This window comes from Panthera leo, chromosome B2 (genome assembly GCF_018350215.1).
Source record: "Panthera leo isolate Ple1 chromosome B2, P.leo_Ple1_pat1.1, whole genome shotgun sequence".
NCBI lineage: Eukaryota > Metazoa > Chordata > Mammalia > Carnivora > Felidae > Panthera > Panthera leo.
In genome coordinates, this window is record NC_056683.1 from 80,094,554 (window position 1) to 80,113,956 (window position 19,403).

The 19,403-nt window shown below is 44.1% G+C and overlaps 2 protein-coding genes across 5 annotated transcripts in view; one reads left to right on the plus strand and one right to left on the minus strand.

Moving 5' to 3' along the window:
* Nucleotides 1–6,529, plus strand: part of CASP8AP2 (caspase 8 associated protein 2) — a 51,726-nt gene extending 45,197 nt beyond the window's left edge. For both annotated transcript variants that reach the window (XR_006202701.1, XR_006202702.1), the window contains exons 12-13: nt 5,275–5,448; nt 5,962–6,529. The gene's annotated coding sequence lies outside the window, so the exon portion shown is untranslated. The remainder of the gene's footprint in view (nt 1–5,274; nt 5,449–5,961) is intronic.
* Nucleotides 6,530–14,243: 7,714 nt separating this feature from the next.
* The window catches only part of BACH2 (BTB domain and CNC homolog 2), a 351,002-nt gene continuing 345,842 nt past the window's right edge, over nt 14,244–19,403 (minus strand). For all 3 annotated transcript variants that reach the window (XM_042939368.1, XM_042939369.1, XM_042939370.1), the window contains one exon: nt 14,244–15,118. In XM_042939368.1, the coding sequence (XP_042795302.1) occupies nt 14,636–15,118 (483 nt within the window). In that variant the 3' untranslated portion in view covers nt 14,244–14,635. The remainder of the gene's footprint in view (nt 15,119–19,403) is intronic.

The following is a 19,403-nucleotide window of genomic DNA, read 5'->3' on the forward strand; positions in this document are numbered from 1 at the left end:
CCAAACTCATGGACTGTGAGATCATGACCTGAGCTGAAGTCAGATGCTTAACCGACTGAGCCACCCAGGCGCCCCCAGGAGACTATGTTTAAGATCAGAGTGTGGCTACTTGGAACCCCATAACAAACTACAGCAGGGTTCTCAGCCCTGGCCATGAGTTACAGTCATCTGGGAGCTTTAAAAAATTGTCATGCCCAGGACCCATCCAATTCCATTTAACCCAAAATCTCTGGGGTGGGGGGATGCAGGATCAGTATTTATGTATGTATGTATATATATGTAAACTATATACGTATATATGTGTGTATACATATGTAAACTGTATACAGTAAGACCTTGGATTGCGAGTAACTTGTTCTGTGAGTGTTCCACAAGATGAGCAAACATTTCCAATAAATTTTAACTTGATAAACAAGTGATGTCTTGCAATATGAGTAGTGTGTGATGCTGAATGTCACATGATCACAACTGAACCAATGGTTCTTGAAATTCACTTTGATATACAAGTGGAGTACAAGCTTGTTTCTGGAATGAATTATGCTTGCAAACCAAGGTTGTACTGTATACGCATATACATGTGTGTGTATGTATGTGTGTGTGTGTATATATATGTATGTATGTGTGTGTATATATATATATATATATATATATATATATATATATATACACATACACTGATTCCAAGATCAAGAGTCACATGCTCTACTGACTGAGCCAGCCAGGTGCCCCTAGGATTAGTATTTTTTAAACTCTCATGGTGATTGCAATGTGCAGCCAGTGTTGAAAACCACTATTTTAGAGTAACCTTGCCAGTGACTTGTGCTTCTTACCTACATTTGTGAAGTCAGCAAGACAGTTTTAATCATTTTCCCTCTCTTGTACCTGCTTCCATGTAAAAGGAGCATTTGTTTTGTCAGAGAATTGAGGGAGAGATGGTAGTATTTAGTAGAGACAGATTTTCTTAATCTCTCAGATTATCTTTTGGAAGAGGCCAGCCATTTTTGTGAGTTTGGAGAAAAGATGATGAAGATGATAGGCCCCTTTCTTTTTTTGTCTTCCACTTTCTTCCCTGTTTTTTTTTTTTTTTTTTTTTTAATGTTTCTGGGAATTACAAATAATGTCTTTGGACACAGAGCTTTACTACTTATGGTAACTTTCCCCCAGACCTCTTACAGGGTTGACAGGAGACTTCACTTCCCAAATGGCAGGAAGACTTGGGGATTGAGGCCACAGCTGTCAACTCCAGAGCACTGTGGCTGACACATCATGCTTCTTGCCAACAGAGAGATCTTTAATTAGAAATTAGTGCAGCAAACAGGATTATAATCATCTAGGGTCAAAACATGGACTGTAAACTGCTTTCTACACTGTCTTAGGTCCTACGTGGCAGAATTTTTAGGGCTCAGTCAGATGCATTTTGACATTTCAGAGCGAAATGACTTCTGGTAGGACCACAGTTGCTTTGTCACTTATGATGTGTCCCATAGAGGGAATTGTCCTGCAATAGAAATGCATTCCATTTTAGAAGGTTACAAAAGTCACTTGGAGGAGCCATGATTTTATGCTCTGACATTTCCCTTGCTTTCACCCAATCCCACAGTTTCTTCAAGTCCAAGCTCATTGATTGCTAAATAATTTTGGTCAAGGTTGGTTTTTGGAGGATAGATTTAGCTGGGCATGGAAAGCAGACTTCCGGTCTGGCCAAGTGAGCCTGGGGAGGAGGGCTGGCTGAGTTTTAGGAACTCATGCTACCCTCTGAAAAGGAGATGTTTCCTCATTGTTGAATGCAGAGATGCAATGGAGCAGTAATTCTCTTGCTGAGTTCCACATAAAATCACTAGGGAAGCTTTGAAATTTTCCCCCATAAGAATCTCTGCTGATGGAGCCTGGACACCAGTATTTTTTTTAAGCTCCCAGATGATTCCAGTGTGCAGCCAGAGTTCAGAACCATGGCTATAGAGGAGGGAGGTTTTGGCATTAGGAAGAAGGTTGTTCTGTGAAGTTTTCCAATTTTTGGGGCATTTAAGTGATAAAGAGTGCTCTCCTTTTGTAGCTTCAAAAGCTGAGGATGCTTGCACTTCTTGGTCTTTCTGCCTGGGATGCATCACCCACCTCAAGACTTGGCATGACTGATGGAGCCAGCTGTGCCAAGGCCCTGCAGAGTTCTCTTGGGCCATTATCAAGGAGGGGAGAGATAAGGGTGAGGTTGAAACAGTCAGGAGCTGATATATGGGGCTTTATAGGCCACAGAAAGGAATTTGGGTTGGATGGCAGAGGGGTGGTGGTGATTTGACACATTTTAAAAAACACACTTTCTGGAGAGTCTATTATAGGGCTGCTGTGGTCTGAATGTTTGTGCCCCCGCCCCCAGTTCATATGTTGAGACTTAATCACCAATATGATGGTATTTGGAGGTGGGGTCTTTGGGAGGTGATTAGGTCATGAAGGTAAAGCCCTCATGATTAGGATTAGTGCCCTTATAAAAGGGCCACAGAGAGTTCCTTATCCTATCTGCTATGTGAGGACACAGAAAAAAGACTGCTATCTATGAACCAGGAAATGGGTTTTTACGAGATAGTGAATCTGTCAGTACCTTTATCTTGGGCTTCCCAGCCTCCAAAGCTGTGGGAAATAAATAATCCACCCTGTCTACAGTATTTTGTTATAGAAGCCTGCATAGACTAAGACAAGGGGTAAGAGTACAATCAGGGAGGCCATAGAGGCTTACACAATGACCCAGGTGAAAGAGGCATGTGGCTCAGACCAGGGGTACCATCATTTATGGTTTTCATGGAAGAACAGTTTTTTTCTTACTTGTTGTATTTCAAATTAAAGTAATACATGCTCATTGAAAGAAATTAAAGCAATATAAAAGAACATAGAGAATAAAGTAGGAACCTGACCATGTGAGGATTCATCTCGTCTCATCTAGATTCAGTTCTCACTTCTCCCTAAAGGCAACTGCTGTGAACAGCTTGGGAACACACCCCTACCTTTCTCAAGGTATTCATAATCCAACTTTGAGGGCAAATATATGTCCACACATATATGTTAATTTTTAAAATATAGATGTGATCATGTAGAGATGTGGAGATGTCTTTGCAATTTGCTTTTTCTCAGTTCATGATACATCACAGGGATCTTCCCATGTCAGGATTTGTGGAAATGACTCAGTTTTTTTTTTTTTTGTTTTTTTTTTAATGCTTATTTATTTGTGTGAGAGACAGCATGAGTAGGGGAGGGACAGAGAGAGAGGGAGACAGAGAATCTGAAGCAGGCTCTGAGCCATCAGTGCAGGGCCCAATGTGGGGCTCGAACCCATGAACCATGAGATCATGACCTGAGCCAAAGTCAGATTCTTAACTGACTGAGCCACCCAGGTGTCCCAGAACTACCTCAGTTTTACATCACTTCATGCTTTTGTGTGGTATCAATGAGCCATAAGACACTTGATGGCCAGTTAGCCATTCTAACTATTTTTTCTCCTGCACACAATGTTGCAGTGAATGTTTCATACATATATCTTTAAGTGGAATTGTTGGTTTTAATGGGCATATATGTTTTGTATTTTGATAGATGCTGAAAATTCTTGCTTAGGAAGGACCACACCAATTTATTTTCTTATCAGTACATTGGTACCTCTTTTCCCACATTCTTGTTCATACCAGCCATTATCTTCCCCCCCACCCCTGCAATCTGATGAACTAGACATGTTCCCCTTCATTTTAATTTACATCTGTAATTACCGGTCAGGTTGTTCATGTTTATTGGTCATCTGTATTTCTACCAAGAATGATCCTTTCCGATCTTTTCTGTTGGGATATTTGTTTTTCTTCTGATTTTTAGGAGCTCTTATATGATATTATATTAACTCTTTGTGTGTATATAGAAAGATTTTCTCCCAGTCTGCTGGTCTCTTATCCCTGTTTATAGCATCTTTGAATTTTTAATATTATATTAAATCTAAAATCTCTATTACTTCTAGGTTCTTTGTGTCATTTCAGAAGGTCTTGGGGTGCTAGGGTGGCTCAGTCAGTTAAGCATCTGACTCTTGATTTCGGCTCAGGTCATGATCTTGTGGTTATGAACTCAAGCCCTGAGTCAGGCTCCACACTGAGCATGGAGCCTGCATGGGATTCTCTCTTTCCCTCTCTCTGCCCCTCCCCTGCTCATGCTCTCTCTCTCAAAATAAATAAACATTAAAAAAGAGAGAGAAGGTATTTTTTTTTTTGACTCAGCACTAACAAGGATTATTGGATGGATGTTTTGAGGATGAACTGTACTAATTTATTGAGCCCTTTGGCTGAGAAGTTTTAAAAAAAATTTTTAAAAACATTTATTCATTTTTGAGATACAGAGAGAGACAGAGCATGAGTAGGGGAGGGGCAGAGAGAGAGGAAGACACGGAATCTGAAGCAGGCTCCAGGCTCTGAGCTGTCAGCAGAGCCTGACACAGGGCTCGAACTCATGGACCGTGAGATCATGACCTGAGCCAAAGTCGGAAGCTTAACCGACTGAGCCACCCAGGCGCCCCTGGCTGAGAAGTTTTATAGAACAATCAACAAAGCATCTAAAGAAGAGGAGGAAAGATACACACTTCATTAAGAGCCTGATGGTGGTCTAGACACTGCCGTGGGCTTCCTTTCTGTAATTATTTCCATTTTATGGATAAAGAAATAGATGACTTGCCCAGTCATACAATAAGGATGTGATGAAGCATAGTCCTTCATACATAGCAAGGACATAAATTAATATTTACTGGATGAGTGAATGACCTGGAATTTTATCCTAAGCCTGTCTGACTCAACCCAAGTTCCTTCTTCTATACTTTGTTGCTACTTCTTGCTCTTTCTGCACAAGGGAGCCTAAGTGTAGCATATTTTTAGGATCAAGGATAGATTACTGCAAAATAGAATATGCCACAATGGATCACTTTCCACATTTTACAAAGTAAAAAATCTGGCTAATTGTAAAAGGGGCAAAGATGGAGCTTTGGAAAAGGTTGGCTTATAGTTTTAGACCTGGATTTTGGATAAAAACAACAACTGGAGAAGAATAAGAAGATGGCAGGTGGGATCAGAGGTTTCTGGGAATAGAACCTCTTACGTGGGCATTCATCTCTGGGTCAACCTAGAATTGTCTTCTGCAACAGGTTTTGATTGGATCCCTGGTATCTGTGACATATACAGGGTCCCAGGTGGGTTGTCAGGACTGACTTTTACAAGCCCTTTGAGTCTATTTAGTTTTATTTGTCTTGTTTCCTGTCTCTTTCAGAACATGCTTCTAGAACTTTCATCTATTATGAAAAAATAATTCATGCTTGGGGCCAGAAAAATGGACCAAAGACCAACCAGCATCTGCAGGAGAAAAATTACACCTTTGTTAGCTCAAACTGCAAGAAGAATTGTGGGAACCATCCCCTCCACAGAGACACCCGCCAGGCGATGGGTGTGTACAGGGTGCTCCCACCTGGGCCCACCTCCACAGGAGACCTCCCTTCCCTGATGGGGCTGGGATCAACCTCTTACTGCCCCACTTGGCCTCACTACGTGAGGCAGGTCTGATCTCTGGCAGGATTAGGCAGGGAGGAAGTGTGTACCCTGAGAGAAAATCCAGGGGTAAAAGCTACTGCCACTCTGAGGGGAGAAGGATTGAGGAGTGGCTATCCTTCCCCCATCCAGCAGCCTCATAGGGCTTGTTGACCTGCTCACTGCAGAGAGCACCCCAGCTCTGCAGTGGCATAGCAGTGGCAGTTGGGACCATTGGATGGATGGATAGATAGATAGATAGACAGACAGACTAGATAGACAGATTAGACTATTGGTTCTGTCTCTCTGGAGAACCCTAATACACTGGGTAACTACCTGGGATATTGCAGAAGGGAGCCCAGCATTGGATGGGGCTGGTCTGTGTTTCTAGCCCAAATGGCTTCTGAGTCTTCTCTGTCCCCATACTTTGCAGAAGTGGAAATGAGGCGTGGAGATATGAAGAGGCATGATCTGTTCCACAGTGAGTTGGTAGAAGAGCCAGTGAAGACCAGGTGGATGAAAATGATGCTGGGGCCAAGTCCAAGTGGGTGCCATTAAGGGGCATACCATATTCCAGGTGCTCAAGATACATTATCTATACCTGTTTTATCTACAACTGTGCAAAGTTATTGTTTGCCCCCATTTTATAAACCAGAGAAGGCTCAAAGAGACTAAGTAACTTGCCCCACAGCTAAAGGTCACACAGCTAAAGCGCATGCAGTGCAGCTGAATTGAAACCCAGATCCAGGTCCGGCTGTTCCAAGGCCTGGACTCCTTCCAGGAAGCTGTGAAGTCGTGTTCTCTCTCTTGTCCATAACAATCAGCAGTCCCCGGGCAATGATTTATTTGCACATCCGTCTGCCCAACTAACCTGTGAAAGCTACAAGGATAAGGCCTGTGCATTTTAAGTCTCGGATGCCCAGCATGCAGCGTAGTGTTGGTTGAATGAATGTATGTTTATGTATAGATGCCAAAGACAATATAGTACCCATCGCTTTAAACTCTCCAGTCTATTCCTTATTCACTAGTGTTCTGTCATGTCCTGTCAATAGGTTTATTATGAGAGATTCTTTCAGAAGAGTCTGTAGGGCAGCACTTTTTTTCTTTGATTTAAATTTCCTTTACCCTCAGAAGCCTTTATAATGTCATCAACTGTTCAGCACAGAGGTTTAAAAAAAGGGGCACCTACCTGGGTGGCTCAGTTGGTTAAGCATCTGACTCTTGATCTCAGCTCAGGTCTTGATCTCAGGGTCATGAGTTCAAGCCCCAAGTTGGGCTCCACGCTGGGCATGAAGCCCACTTAGAAAAAAAAAAAGTTAAAGGACCAGTGTAAAATGTAATGCTACCAGTAAATGCTGGTGTGTCTCTGATGGTTTCCATCTATTGCTTTAGGATGAGGATCACTGCCTCAGGGAAGCACTGGTCTTCAAGGGGGAAGAATAAAATCTAGCCATGAAGAACCAGCAATGGCTTTTTTTGGCTGACTGAGCAGGCCAGTGGCAGGTATATGCTGGGATCTGTAGGAGTCAGAGGTGGTGAAAACAGAAGGTATCATGTTCTTGAATCAAATGAAAGGAAAGACACTTGCATCATGGGATGTGGGATGAGTGGCTTTTTCCATCTCTCTGGGCCTTGATTCTTTGACACCAAGAAGTATCACATTCATTTATACCAGGAAAGCAAAGCTGCTCAATGGGGAGAATTGGAAACCCATCCCACTCTGGGCACTATCACAAGCTGATGTCAAACATCAAGTACAGTCTTGCTAATGCATCCTAATTGAGGGGGTAGGGGTGACAGTCTGGAGAAGTAGAACTGTTTGAAAGAAGAGCCTAGTTGTTTACAAACAGATACAACAAAACTGTTGGCAGGGACTGGTATAGGGGTAGCCAATCTGAGAATCCTCATTGTACCCTGGAAGTAGATATGAATCCCTTCAAAGGTGCACATTCAAAGGAAAGGAAATAATGGCTGTTGCCCACTTGGGGCAGGATGGTGTTTAAATGCTTCCCTTCTGCAACACACAATAGCTTTTTAATTCTATTTCCAACTACGATGGTCATTCCTGCCACAAGTGCAAACATCAGGGTCGAAGGTGCAAGTGGCCATCAGTTCTAAATGACCATGTTTTAAGTTTATTTATTTATTTATTTTTAGAGGTGGGGGAGAGGCAGAGAGAGAGGGAGAGAGAACCCCAAGTCAGGCTCCATGCTGTCACAGTGAATCCCGACATGGGGTTTGATCTCAAAAACAATGAGATCATGACCTAAGCTGAAATCAAGAGTCGGAGGCTTAACCGACTGAGACATCCAGGCGCCCCTTAATGACCAGGTTTTCTTAACCAAATTTTGAGACAAAGATTCGCCTGCTTTTTCTAGAATGGATTAAATAACTTCATGTCTTCATGCAAATAACTATATTTTACCTTTCACACCTAAAATGTTACAACTGTGTTGTTTTCAGAACAGCACACATTTGCTAACCCCATTATATGCTCCCTGGAATCCCTTCCTCCTTGACTCAGTAGGGTGCCCAGGGAGCAGAATTCAGTAACCTTGAATTTCAGTTTTCCCATCTGGTGGATGGGGCAAGGCCATGTACTTCCTGAAGCTCAGATCTCAGCAGCATGGCGCTCTTCAGACATCATGAGAACGTATTATTTATGGCCTGACAGCTTAGCCAGAACACGTGAGGCCAGCGTCGCTCATGGTCATCTGGCCTGCCCTCCATTCAATACCTTGCTTTCTGTTTATATCAAAATCCAAGATTCAAAATGATCAGACATACTTTTCTAGTTGTAATGTATTTACTCCCTTAACTACAATTCTAAACTCCCTGTCTTGCTAATCATTGTTTCTTGGTGTTGGTTTAATGCCCCTTTCTCTTGGCTGACTTTCATTTAGCTTTTTCTTTTAAATTAAACCTATTATTTTGAGATCCTTGTAGATTCACATGCCCTTGTAGGAAACAATACCCTTCACCCAGCCTCCCTCCAGTGGTGACATTTTGCATAGCTACCCACAACATCAAAACCAGGAAATTGCATTTAATGCCTATTATCTACTCTTACAGGCACTGGGGATCTGAGGAGTCACTTTAGCAGTATCACATGTTTTAGATTTCTAATCATATTAATCAGGTAGCAGGTAAAGGTCCAAGCTAGAGGAAGTCACATGGCTTCTCTGGGAGAAAAGATTTCCTAAGGCCTCCAGCCCTGTGATCTGTAACAGGGTTCAGGGGCAGAGAAAGCCAGCCTACAATGCATAATGATATGTCTTTATTTCATCAACAGAAATGGTGTCGAGACAAAATTCAGTTAACACTAGCAATTCAACTGAGTGAAATTTTTTTTTTGCACAATAGTGTATTTACAATGAGTAAATGAAGTTTCAATTCATTAGTTCATAGCAATGCTTTTTTTTCCCCAAAAAAGGTAAAAATTCTTAGTTACAGAGAATAAGCATCAACAGCCATTTCATTTTTACAGTAAAAACCACAACAAAAACCACAATCACTTAGAAAAAAAAAGACAAGCCTAAGAACTAGTACAATAAAATGATGCATTGAATTAAGTTACATTAATCGCATAGAATCTGTGTAAAAAGTATGTAGAAAAACACCTGATGTAACCTGTTACAGTCGTTGAGCAGTTATGAGAGGTACAGAGGGTTATACAGGTAGATATGTGTGAAACTGTCCGTATTGTTCGACCTGGGGAGGAAGAGAAGAAGGGCTGTGGCCCCTTGCATACACTGAGAAGACCCTGTTTTGAATATGGCCTCTGGAGTTTGTAAGGCATATATTAGAGGTGCACTTGTATCAGACTGGTTCTGGAACAAATTCTCCCAGGCCCTTTTGGCCTCACAAGCAAAGGTGGTGCTTGCCTTGAACGGCTGTGTCTAACCAGAGCCCAAAGTTCCCAAGTGCATTTGGAAGGTTCCTGTTCACTCACTAGAAGTGGCGGGTCTCTTGTGTCAGTGTGAATGACAGCATCCAGCATTCACACGCACCCAATGCATCGTTAGGACCAGGTGGAGGTCACCCCTCTGCCTGCAGACATGTTTTGGTAGGAGACTTAGCATCATTGGTAGGAAAAACCCTCTTTGTCCAAGTCCCTTCCCTCTTTCCTCATCTACGTGTCCGTTAACCCCCCAGGAACACTTGGCACTGAATGGATGGTCTTGGTGCACTTCTGCTTCTAAGGAGGGCCACTGTTTTATCTGAGGTCAGTAAACTGGAATGAAGTGAAAGTCAGAGTTGTTTAGCCATTGCTTGATAGCGAGACGCATGCACCATGTCACAACATCAAACCAAAGCTACAAAGTGGGGCCTCTGCCACCAAGGGGTATTCTTCACAGAACGGCAGCGTCATTTTCATATTATGATTAAAATGTGTGGATATTCACTGGATATAAATATCACCTCCCAGGGTGGGGTGTAGGAAAATACTATACACTTCCTTTTCTTCGCAAGAAATGTGTTTGCACCGTCAGTTGAATAATTTATCCTCAATTTGCCACAATAGGTCCTTTCTATGTACAAATACTATCTGCACACACTATTTGTGCACAAATATATTCTATTCTACAGCATCAGTCCTTGATGCTTGGGTCAGGAGATGGCTCGGGCGGTACTGGAAACATACAGCTTGAACACAGATTGCCTCTATGCACACAGACTTCCTGCACGAAAACCAACTCCACATAGGGCACGGCACTGTGGACTGACTCGCCAAAAACTGCACCTACAACAAGATCCTCAATTTTGGGAAGAGATACTAACTCATGATAGAGTGAACAGCTTTATTCTTTAAAAAAAAAAAAAAAAATTCTGTCCCTCAGTCTATTTACAGTAATTTGAGGACAAAACTTGATTCTTGCTCCCTTCCAGGTCTGCGACTCCTTCAAGACTGTAAGCGGTAGGGGAGCAGATTGAAGTCATTTACTAAGCAGCTGCTAGTTTAAATGGGGTGTAATATAGAGGTCCAGCTAAGTGGGGTCTGAAAGCGCTTCTCAGGCCTTACTCGCTCTGAGAGGGTTCTGCTACCACAGGGTGTGGAGTGGCCCATAGGGACGGGACTTTGCAGTTTCTTAAAAGGTGTATACTTTATACACCTTTGTTTCTTCTTTAATGGCAATCATAAAATATTAAAAGAGAAAGTGTAGGTATAGATCTTTTTTTTTCTTAGAAGATTTTATTTTTAAGTAATCTCTACACCCAACATGGGGCTTAAACTTACAACCCCGAGATCAAGAGTCGCATGCTTTACTGACTGAGCCAGCCAGGCGCTCCTAGACCTCTTGATAATAGCTTTGAACTTCACATTGTGCCCACTCGATGTCTGGCGGTTCTCTCATGCAAGTCCTAGAGCTGGTCCCTGGCCTCCTTTTTAAGGAGAAGTGGCAGCTGGCATTCTAATCACTAGCCTTTTTTTTTTTTTTACTTCCTCAGGAAAGCAATACAAGGATTAAATCCAAAGTCATAGTGCATCTTAAAAGCAGCATACTTTTAGAAAGACAGTTAATAAATTACTTGTACAATATACAAAATAATGTTTTATACTGCAGCATCACCTCTGACGCCTGAGTCATTGGTAGGGAACCCGGAATAGAAATAGCAGGATGGCCTAGTAAGTTTGACAGCTCTTTTGTTTTGTTTTCGCAACTGTTTTGTTCCAGAATCAGTATGTAATGAAGTTTGATTTTATTCAAGGCACCCCCAGATAACGCAGAGAAACAAACACATACAGCAAAGCACTCACCTGCCCAAAGCCTGACCAACCTGAATGAAGTGAGGTTGTCTGGACACACAAGTAGAACAAAGGTGGATCCAAGGGGAGGACTAGATCCAGGCGGATGTTAACCAGCCACAGGGCCACCTCCACCGTCCCTGCCCCAACGGCTCACGGCTACGTTTTTGGAGACCCAATTCGGCTGTGGCAGGAATCCTCCTAAGCAGGCCATGGCTGCAGGGTCCTTTATTTTTGTAAGGAAGGACCCTTAAAAGCACAATTAAATGCCACCATGCTGTGCAAACACTGTTCTTTGCTATTAACTTGCTTTTCTTTTTCATAAAAGACATGGGCCTCACTAAGGGATCCCAGGGAAAGGAGACAGGCTGGTTCTTAAAACTCCACTTGAGGCAATTTGGATTCTGGTCCCCAACTAGTCCTCCCTTTGAATCAACCCAGAAACAATTTGGACGAACACATGGTTCGGGGTAGTAAAAGACAAGACGAGTCACATAGACAATTGCACAAAGCCAGTCACTGTTTATGGTACATAGTGAACAAAATCATAACAACCTGTTAAAAATCTCTAAGAAATGGAAAGACAGTTTTCCAAGCAGTGTCTTTAACCAGTCCCATTGTAGGGGTTTGACTGGGGAAGGGGGAGAAAAGCGAGGCGGGGGTGGGTGGAAGGAGGATGTGGGCTGAGTTAGGGTGGAGGGAAATAAGGAGACCCCTCCCCACCTGGAAATGGCCGTGGCACAGGTGTGTGTGTGCGGACCAAACAACAGACAGCGGGGAGACTGATGGAATGTGGTCAAGACTACCAGTTGCACATGAGTTGTCGCCAGGGTAAGTCATGCCAGCGAGCTTGTTTGGACCTGGTTATGATACTAGCAGAAAACATTCTTTTTTCAAAAGAAGAGGAGGTCACTTAAAAAAGGCAACACGAGAGTTAAACAATACTGTTGGCTGACTCCTCCACCATTAACACCTGTGGATGTATATCACCTGTGATGTATCACATGATTCACATTGAATTTAAATTCCAGCTGTCACCAGTTTTCCACAAAGGCAAACCCCACGGTGAAGCACAGAACCATTCCACTAGGCCAAGAAATTCCAACAACCATAATAAAAATGGCAGCTCCAACGCTGAGCTTTACCAAAATCTGACTCAGACTAGCACACACATACACACGCACATGAGAAAAAACAAAAACCCAGAGGCAGGTTTTAAAAGCGGAACTATTTTAAAAGAAAAGCCTTTTTTTTTTTATCCTACCGCATGAACCAACAAATTTCTGGCATTCATACATATTTAAACATTTAGCGCTAATATTTGTACAGAAAAGTTAATAATACTAAAACATATGTTACTATGATTTCACTTTTCGCCTACGTCATATACTAATTTCCCCTTTTACATGCAGCTTTAATATTGTCCAAACAATGGCACAAATAAAGAAACAAAGTCAACCATCTAGTCCCCACTGCCCACCACCCCATCCCCACATCAAACCTTTCAGGACTCTACCTGCAGCCAGGCTGGAGGGCCGACCGGAGGGAGGGAGCGGATTCCTCCTCCTCTTAGGCTGGCGGCAGGGTCTTGGGCACATCTTCCTGTAAACGTGGCCAGGGGCCAGCACGCCCCCAGAGCCAAGGGAAGCTGCTCTCTGTGGGTTGCAAGCCAACCAGTTTTGCAGCAAGAGAAGAAAATTATCATCAGGTGAGGGTAGGTGTGTGTGTGGTGGGGGAAGGGGATAGGGAGGGCTCCTTGGCCATACTGTATCCAAAGCCTCAGAATGAAATCTGCCTTTGGACAAGAGACGAGCAGAAAAACCTCAGAATTCAACTCAAAGCATTTGGAGAAGGGAGGGAGAAAGAAATGCTTTTGTCTGTATTAGGGACAGACCCCAGGCTTACATGTGCCCTGCTCTCTCCTACTCTGGGTGAATTGCCTTAACCCAGGACGCCTGGCGCTGTGATTCAAACCCACTCAGGTGAGATGTCCTGGGAGCTGGGGCCTGGGCAAGGGAGTGGGGTGGCTGATCAGACAAATCCTTCCAAGAAATTCCTCCTGCACTGCACTTTCACGGGCAGGCAGGGGCCTGAGGATGGGTTGAAATGAATGGGACTTGCCCCCTGGGTGAGAAAATAGTTCTAACTTGATTTTTAGGAGCCAATGCCTGCTGAGTTCTGGTACAAAATCATGGGTTCCTGCTGTTTGGATGCACTTTTGAGTGGACGTCCAAACTCTCCCCACTTAGGAGTCTGAACATCCAGCATCAACTCTGAACTCTGCATTTAAACTTTGCTTCTGGGAAAGGTGGGGAGGAGGTGAAATATAAAAATATTCAAGCAGATTATTGTCTACACATCCTAGGATGAATTCATTATTTGGCAAGATTATTTTTCCTACATAATTATCACCTGAGTGCTTTTTAATTAGCTAAAATGTCTTACTTTTAAACTAAAAGCAAAGAATATACAGTATACTCGAGTTATACCGAAGTAACAACTTCATTTAAGAAAATAGGTTTGACCCAAAACTCAGTGCAAGTGGCAAAGTTGACCATGACTGTACAGTATCTGCAAGAAAAACAAAAACAAAAAAACAACCCACAACACTCAGATGACACCATCTGACGGTGCCCAAAGCAAACCAAACAAACAAAAAAAGGGTCTGAAATAAAACCTCAAAAGAAGTTTCCAACATTGAATTCTGTTCCATAAATAAGTACAAATTGAAATTGAACTGTGAAGCAAGAAAAATGACCATGTTAACAGTTACCAAACTAGTTCTAGCATCAGAGACAAAAGAAGAGGAATGTTGGAACCTGTTTATAAATGAGAAATGAAGTTTTCCAGTTTTAGGATGAGAAAATTGAGGCATGCAGGACTTTTGCATATGGATATATATATATCTTATATATATATTATATATAATATGTACAGTCTAGCTATAAAACTTTGATGTGTATAGAAGCTGTCTTCAATGAAAAAAATTGAACATTCAGAAGAAATTCCTGAGATAGGGTTTGTGACATGGGCCACTGAGAAAAAAAATCCGTGGTTGGGTCCTAGAGGTGTTCTAGTCTATCCCTGTTGAGACTGAAATTAACCCACAGACAGGCAGCGTCAGCACCGCCCGTCTTTCCTCGCCTGAGCAAGGGGTAGCACCATTGTGAAGGGAACTGTATATCACTCCCGCTTGAAGAGAGGAGGGAATACTCAGAAACAGTATTGCTGCTAAGAACGCTGTAGTGTGCACCAAATTCCTTCTCGGTTCTTCCAGACAACAGATGAGCAGCACCACAGGCTGACCGGAGAACACCTGGGTGGGAGAGGCGTGAGAACTGGGAGGCAGGCCGCGTCACTAGGTGTAATCTTTCCTGGGCTGTTCGTCGGTCGTACACTTATCAGTCATTTCCTGGCAGAAATCCACGGTCACCGTCTGGCTCCTGGATTCAAGAGGAGGCCCTCTCTCCGAGAAGGTTCCGGGGTCAGCGCCTTCCGGCCTCCTCCCGGAAGTACAGTTTTCCGAGGTGTTGCCGGGCACCCAGGGGAGCCCGGGGGGAGCCGCTCCCGGCTCCAGGCAGCAGGGGGCGCTTTCCCCCACCGCGCACTGGGAGGCGGCCAGGTTCTGCTCCACGCTCAAGGGCGCAGGGTTAATACTGGAGGCTGCGGGGAGGCCCACGGGTCTGAGGACGGGGCAGTACCGGTGCAGGGCCTGGATCTGCTCGGGGCTCTGGATGTCGCGGCACACTTCCTGGGAAAGGCAGGAGAAGTTGTCCAGCAGCTCCCCCATGCAGGCTTTCAGCTGGTTCCTCTCTGACAACAGCTTCTCTTTCTCACACACCTGGACAGCAGAGAGAAGAGAGGGGGCCTGATCAAGCCTGAACGGAAGGACAGAAGCCCTGGTTTCTGGGGGTTTTCCAACTTTTATTTTTGCATTTGGCATTGCAGTGTAACTCGTGAATGGCTAGGCCAGGACCTAGGCACCTACAAAATGTATATTTAAGGAGCCCAGGCTCAAGTGTCCTATCGGAGCAGCCTATCCAGATGTCCAGATGTGCTGGAAAGCCTCACACCTTCCCTGTGGCAGCTCTTCATCCCTCTCTGGGGTCTGTCCAAGTGGCCAGCAAAATCACCACCAACCAGAAAACTACAGGGAGTCAAGGTTCTGGTTTCCTGGATTTGGGGGTTTTTAGAGAATCATTTGGAAAACCCTCAGCCCCAAACTTTGGAGTTAAAAAAAATCTCCCCCAAATGTGTTAGGTTTGCCATTTCTGAAGGTCAGAAATGGGCTAATTCCAACTTTGTGACATTTTGGAAGAAGGCAAAGCTATGGAGATGGTAAAAAGGCCAGTGGTTGCCAGGGGTTGGGGGAAGGAGAAGGATGAACAGGTGAAGCACAGAGGATTTTTAGGGCAGTGAATTTACTCAATGATATAGTCATGGTGGATACATTTGTCCCAATCTATACAATATACAACACCAAGAATGAGTCCTGATATAAATTAGGGACTTGGGTGATTATGATGTGTCAAAATAGGTTCCTCAATTGTAACAAATGCACTACTCTGGTGGGAGATGTTGATAAGGGGGGCTGGTGGTGATGAGTGTATAGGGGCAGGGGGCAGGAGCATTCAGTTGTGCTGTGAACCAAAAACTTCTCTAAAAAGGAAAGTCTCATAAAAAAAACTGATGAAAAATCAACGAAAATCAACAACGAAAATCAACCATTGGCAATTTCATACGGTTCCATCAAACAACAGGCCTTCTGGCCTTTGCAGCATACAGACTGGACACAACAGATCCTCTTTAGTACAGGTGGGGACTGTGACATGGGAAGGGCAGACAGAGGCGTGGTGACTGAGCCCTAGCAGACTAGCCCATGGTTCTGAGATGCTGTCCTCAAAGAAAATCCCACACAAGCTCTTGTGTTACTAAAATTCATCATCCCATCAGAGAGATGAATTTCGCCACCAGAGGGGAGACTGGTTAAAGTTTCACCCGAACTATCTGCGTGAGGAGAGAAGATGCAAAGGTTTCAGGAGGCACACACAGTGAAAGAGATGAGGAAACTGGACATCACCACCAGATGGGAGAGAAAATGGAAGGCGGGGGAGGGGGGGGAATGAGACAGAGAGAGAGAGCAGGGGAGAGAAGCAAACATACAACACGGGGGCTCTGACACGGGAGCTGTATGTGCTGTAGCATGAATGCAATCTGGCAGGCAGCGTGGGCATGTGTATAGGAGACAGAGATTTACACGGGGAAAGGGCACCTGCTAAAATATTTATAAATTTATCAAGAAAACATGTTTTAAAAATGAAAAATAAACAGATGTACCAGTGCAAGTTGAGAGAAATACATTATGCAAGTTTGCAAAAGCTGAGTGGCGTGCCGGAGGCAGCATGGCGGTGGGGAGTGGGTGTGTGTGTGCGGGAGACTGGCAGGGCAGACTGGCCTGCCCCTGCCTGCCAGTGCCGTTCCTGCCGCCCAGACTAGGTGAGCAGGCACGACCCCGAAGTTACAGGGTGCTGGATAGGAAACAGAACATCCAGGAGGTCTCTTCGTGGAAAATATCTTACATTTGTGGCTGTGCAACCCGGACAGCCAGGAAGACCTGGAGGTCTGCAAAGTGGGAGGCAACACCACCCAGCCTCAGGAGGACCGTCTCAGTCTCGATCCTGCCACATCATACTGGCCAAGCCACCAACCCTCTACTCATCTGCAAAATGTTCTGGGCCACTTTTAAGGGGAAGAAAATGAAATGCTGCTGTGACCGTGTTTTGGCTCTTCGCAGGAAAGGCAGTATAAATCAAGGCCCTGGTTACAAGCGTGAAGCTCTAAGTCACAGATATACAGTGATGAGCACAGGAAACTCTCATGCGGCAGCAAAATGTAGCATATTATTTAAGAAGTTGCCAAAAAAGTGGGAGGAGAAGTAGGAGGTGCCCTCTCCATTTTTCAACTGAACAGTATTAAGCAAAGTGTTTTGGTATCTGCCTGGTGTGTGGCTTAGACTTTATTGTTTGTTCGGTATTATACAAGTACATGGAAGGACAGAACTCTAATTACAAAAATCAGGTGTTTCTCAAACATGGGTGATGAGACTCATTCTACGCAGGGCTGAATGATCATGGACATATGCCCAATGTCCTGATAGGTTGTACTGAGCAGGCTCAGCCTTGCCTGGGTCCCTCCCTAAGCCCAGTAGGCTTTCAGAAGATCCATATTCACCACCAACAATGTCTTGCCCCCTTATGTGGCTTAAATACAAATTTTTGTTGTTAAAGCAACATTAAAGAAAAGTTTGAAAGAAAGAAGGAATTCATAATTCCACAATCTGGTCACAATTTCAAGGAAATTTCAGGGCAATAGACATTTCCTGAAGGCTTCACCGGGTCTGCACTGGAGACTGAGAGGTGATCCAGTCACTGTCCTTGTTGTGAGGAACCTACCACCTAGGGTGGGGGGCTGGGGAGACAGACACACACAGATGACGCAAGACTGCGGTGATAAGCATGAAGCCAGAGGTCAGATCAGGGCTCCAGGGGTGAGTGCCCAGCCTCAGCTGGGACTCAGGGAAGGGGTTTCCTAGACAGGTGGCAGTAATGTGAGTCTCAAAGGATGAAGGATGAAATTACAGAAGAAAATGGTCGAGAAACGTCCAAGGTAGAGGGGAGATAGCAGAGGCACAAACACAGAAGTACGAACATAGATGGCAGGAAGTGTGAAGAGCTTGATTTTATTAGGGGTCAAGTTCAAGGATAGGAGTGGAAGATGATGCTGGAGGTAGCTACAGACTGAACCTTGGAAAACACCAATGTCTTGCTAAGAAGCTTGAGCTTTATTTTGTAGGTAACTTAACCACTGCACATGAGTAAATTTCCCCTGCTTGGTGGGAGTTAATTTATTTTTTATTTTATTTTATTATTTTTTTAAAGTTTATTTATTTATTTGAGGGGCACCTGGCTGGCTCAGTCGGTTAAGTGTCTGACTTCGGCTCAGGTTATGATCTCATGGTTTGCAAATTCGAGCCCCACGTCAGGCTCTGGGCTGACAACTCAGAACCTGGAGCCTGCTTCAGATTCTGTGTCTCCCTCTATCCCCGCCCCTCCCCCACTCATGCTCTGTCTCTCTCTCAAAAATAAATAAAACATTAAAAAAATTTTATTTGAGAGAAAGAGAATGTGCACAATAGTGGGGGAGGGGCAGAGAGACAGGTAGAGAGAGAATCCCACGTAGGTTCCACATGGTCAGCGTGGAGCCTGATGAGGGGCTTGAATTCATGAACTGTGAGACAATGACCTCAGCCAAAATCAAGAGTCAGATGCTTAACTGACTAAGCTACCCAGGTGCCCTGGGCATTAATTTAAAAAAGAGAGAAAAAATACTCTGAAGTCCTTGATAACAGGTCAACATTTATTTATGCTTTTCAAATGTCTTATCTTGTTCTGAGGTTCTCATTGGGACAGTGGCTTACCATGAGACAGAGGATTACTGTGTATATAGTCTGAGGATCCACACTTAGATCATAACCACATGATGTGGTCTCTCTCTTCCTTAGCTTGACACAGGCACAGTACCTAAGATGTTTCCAGTATTTGGCCAGCTGAAAGGTCCAGCTAAATGAGGTTGTACTGGTTGCCTTCAAAGCTACAGTAAGGAGCCAGAGGCCACCTGGAGTTACCTCCTGAAGCTTAAGCTTGCTTACAAAGGAGAAGGGGGCACAGAGCTCCCAGTGAGGGGAGCCTGGGAGATGGGAGCTTGTTCCCTGAGATAAAATAGTCTCAGGCACAGGGAAGAGGTGCCAGCCACTTGGAGGCAGAATCACAAAATCAAGGACCCTGGGACTGCGAGGGGCTTCAGGAGATCATGTGGTGTCCTGTCTGGATTCTACACTCTTCTGTGCAAGGCAGGAGAAAGCAGTGGTGTCTAGATTTGGAATCAGATAACTGGGTTTGCGTTCAAGTTCTGCCACATAGTGGAGAGTGAGCACACTTCTCTGCGCCCCTCTCCTCCTCTGTAACTGGAGATAAAATAGCACCTAAGTCATTGGGTTGATGTGAAGACTAAATGTGATCATTTACAAAAATAGTTGAGAATAACACCTGGCCCACACATGCATGCAA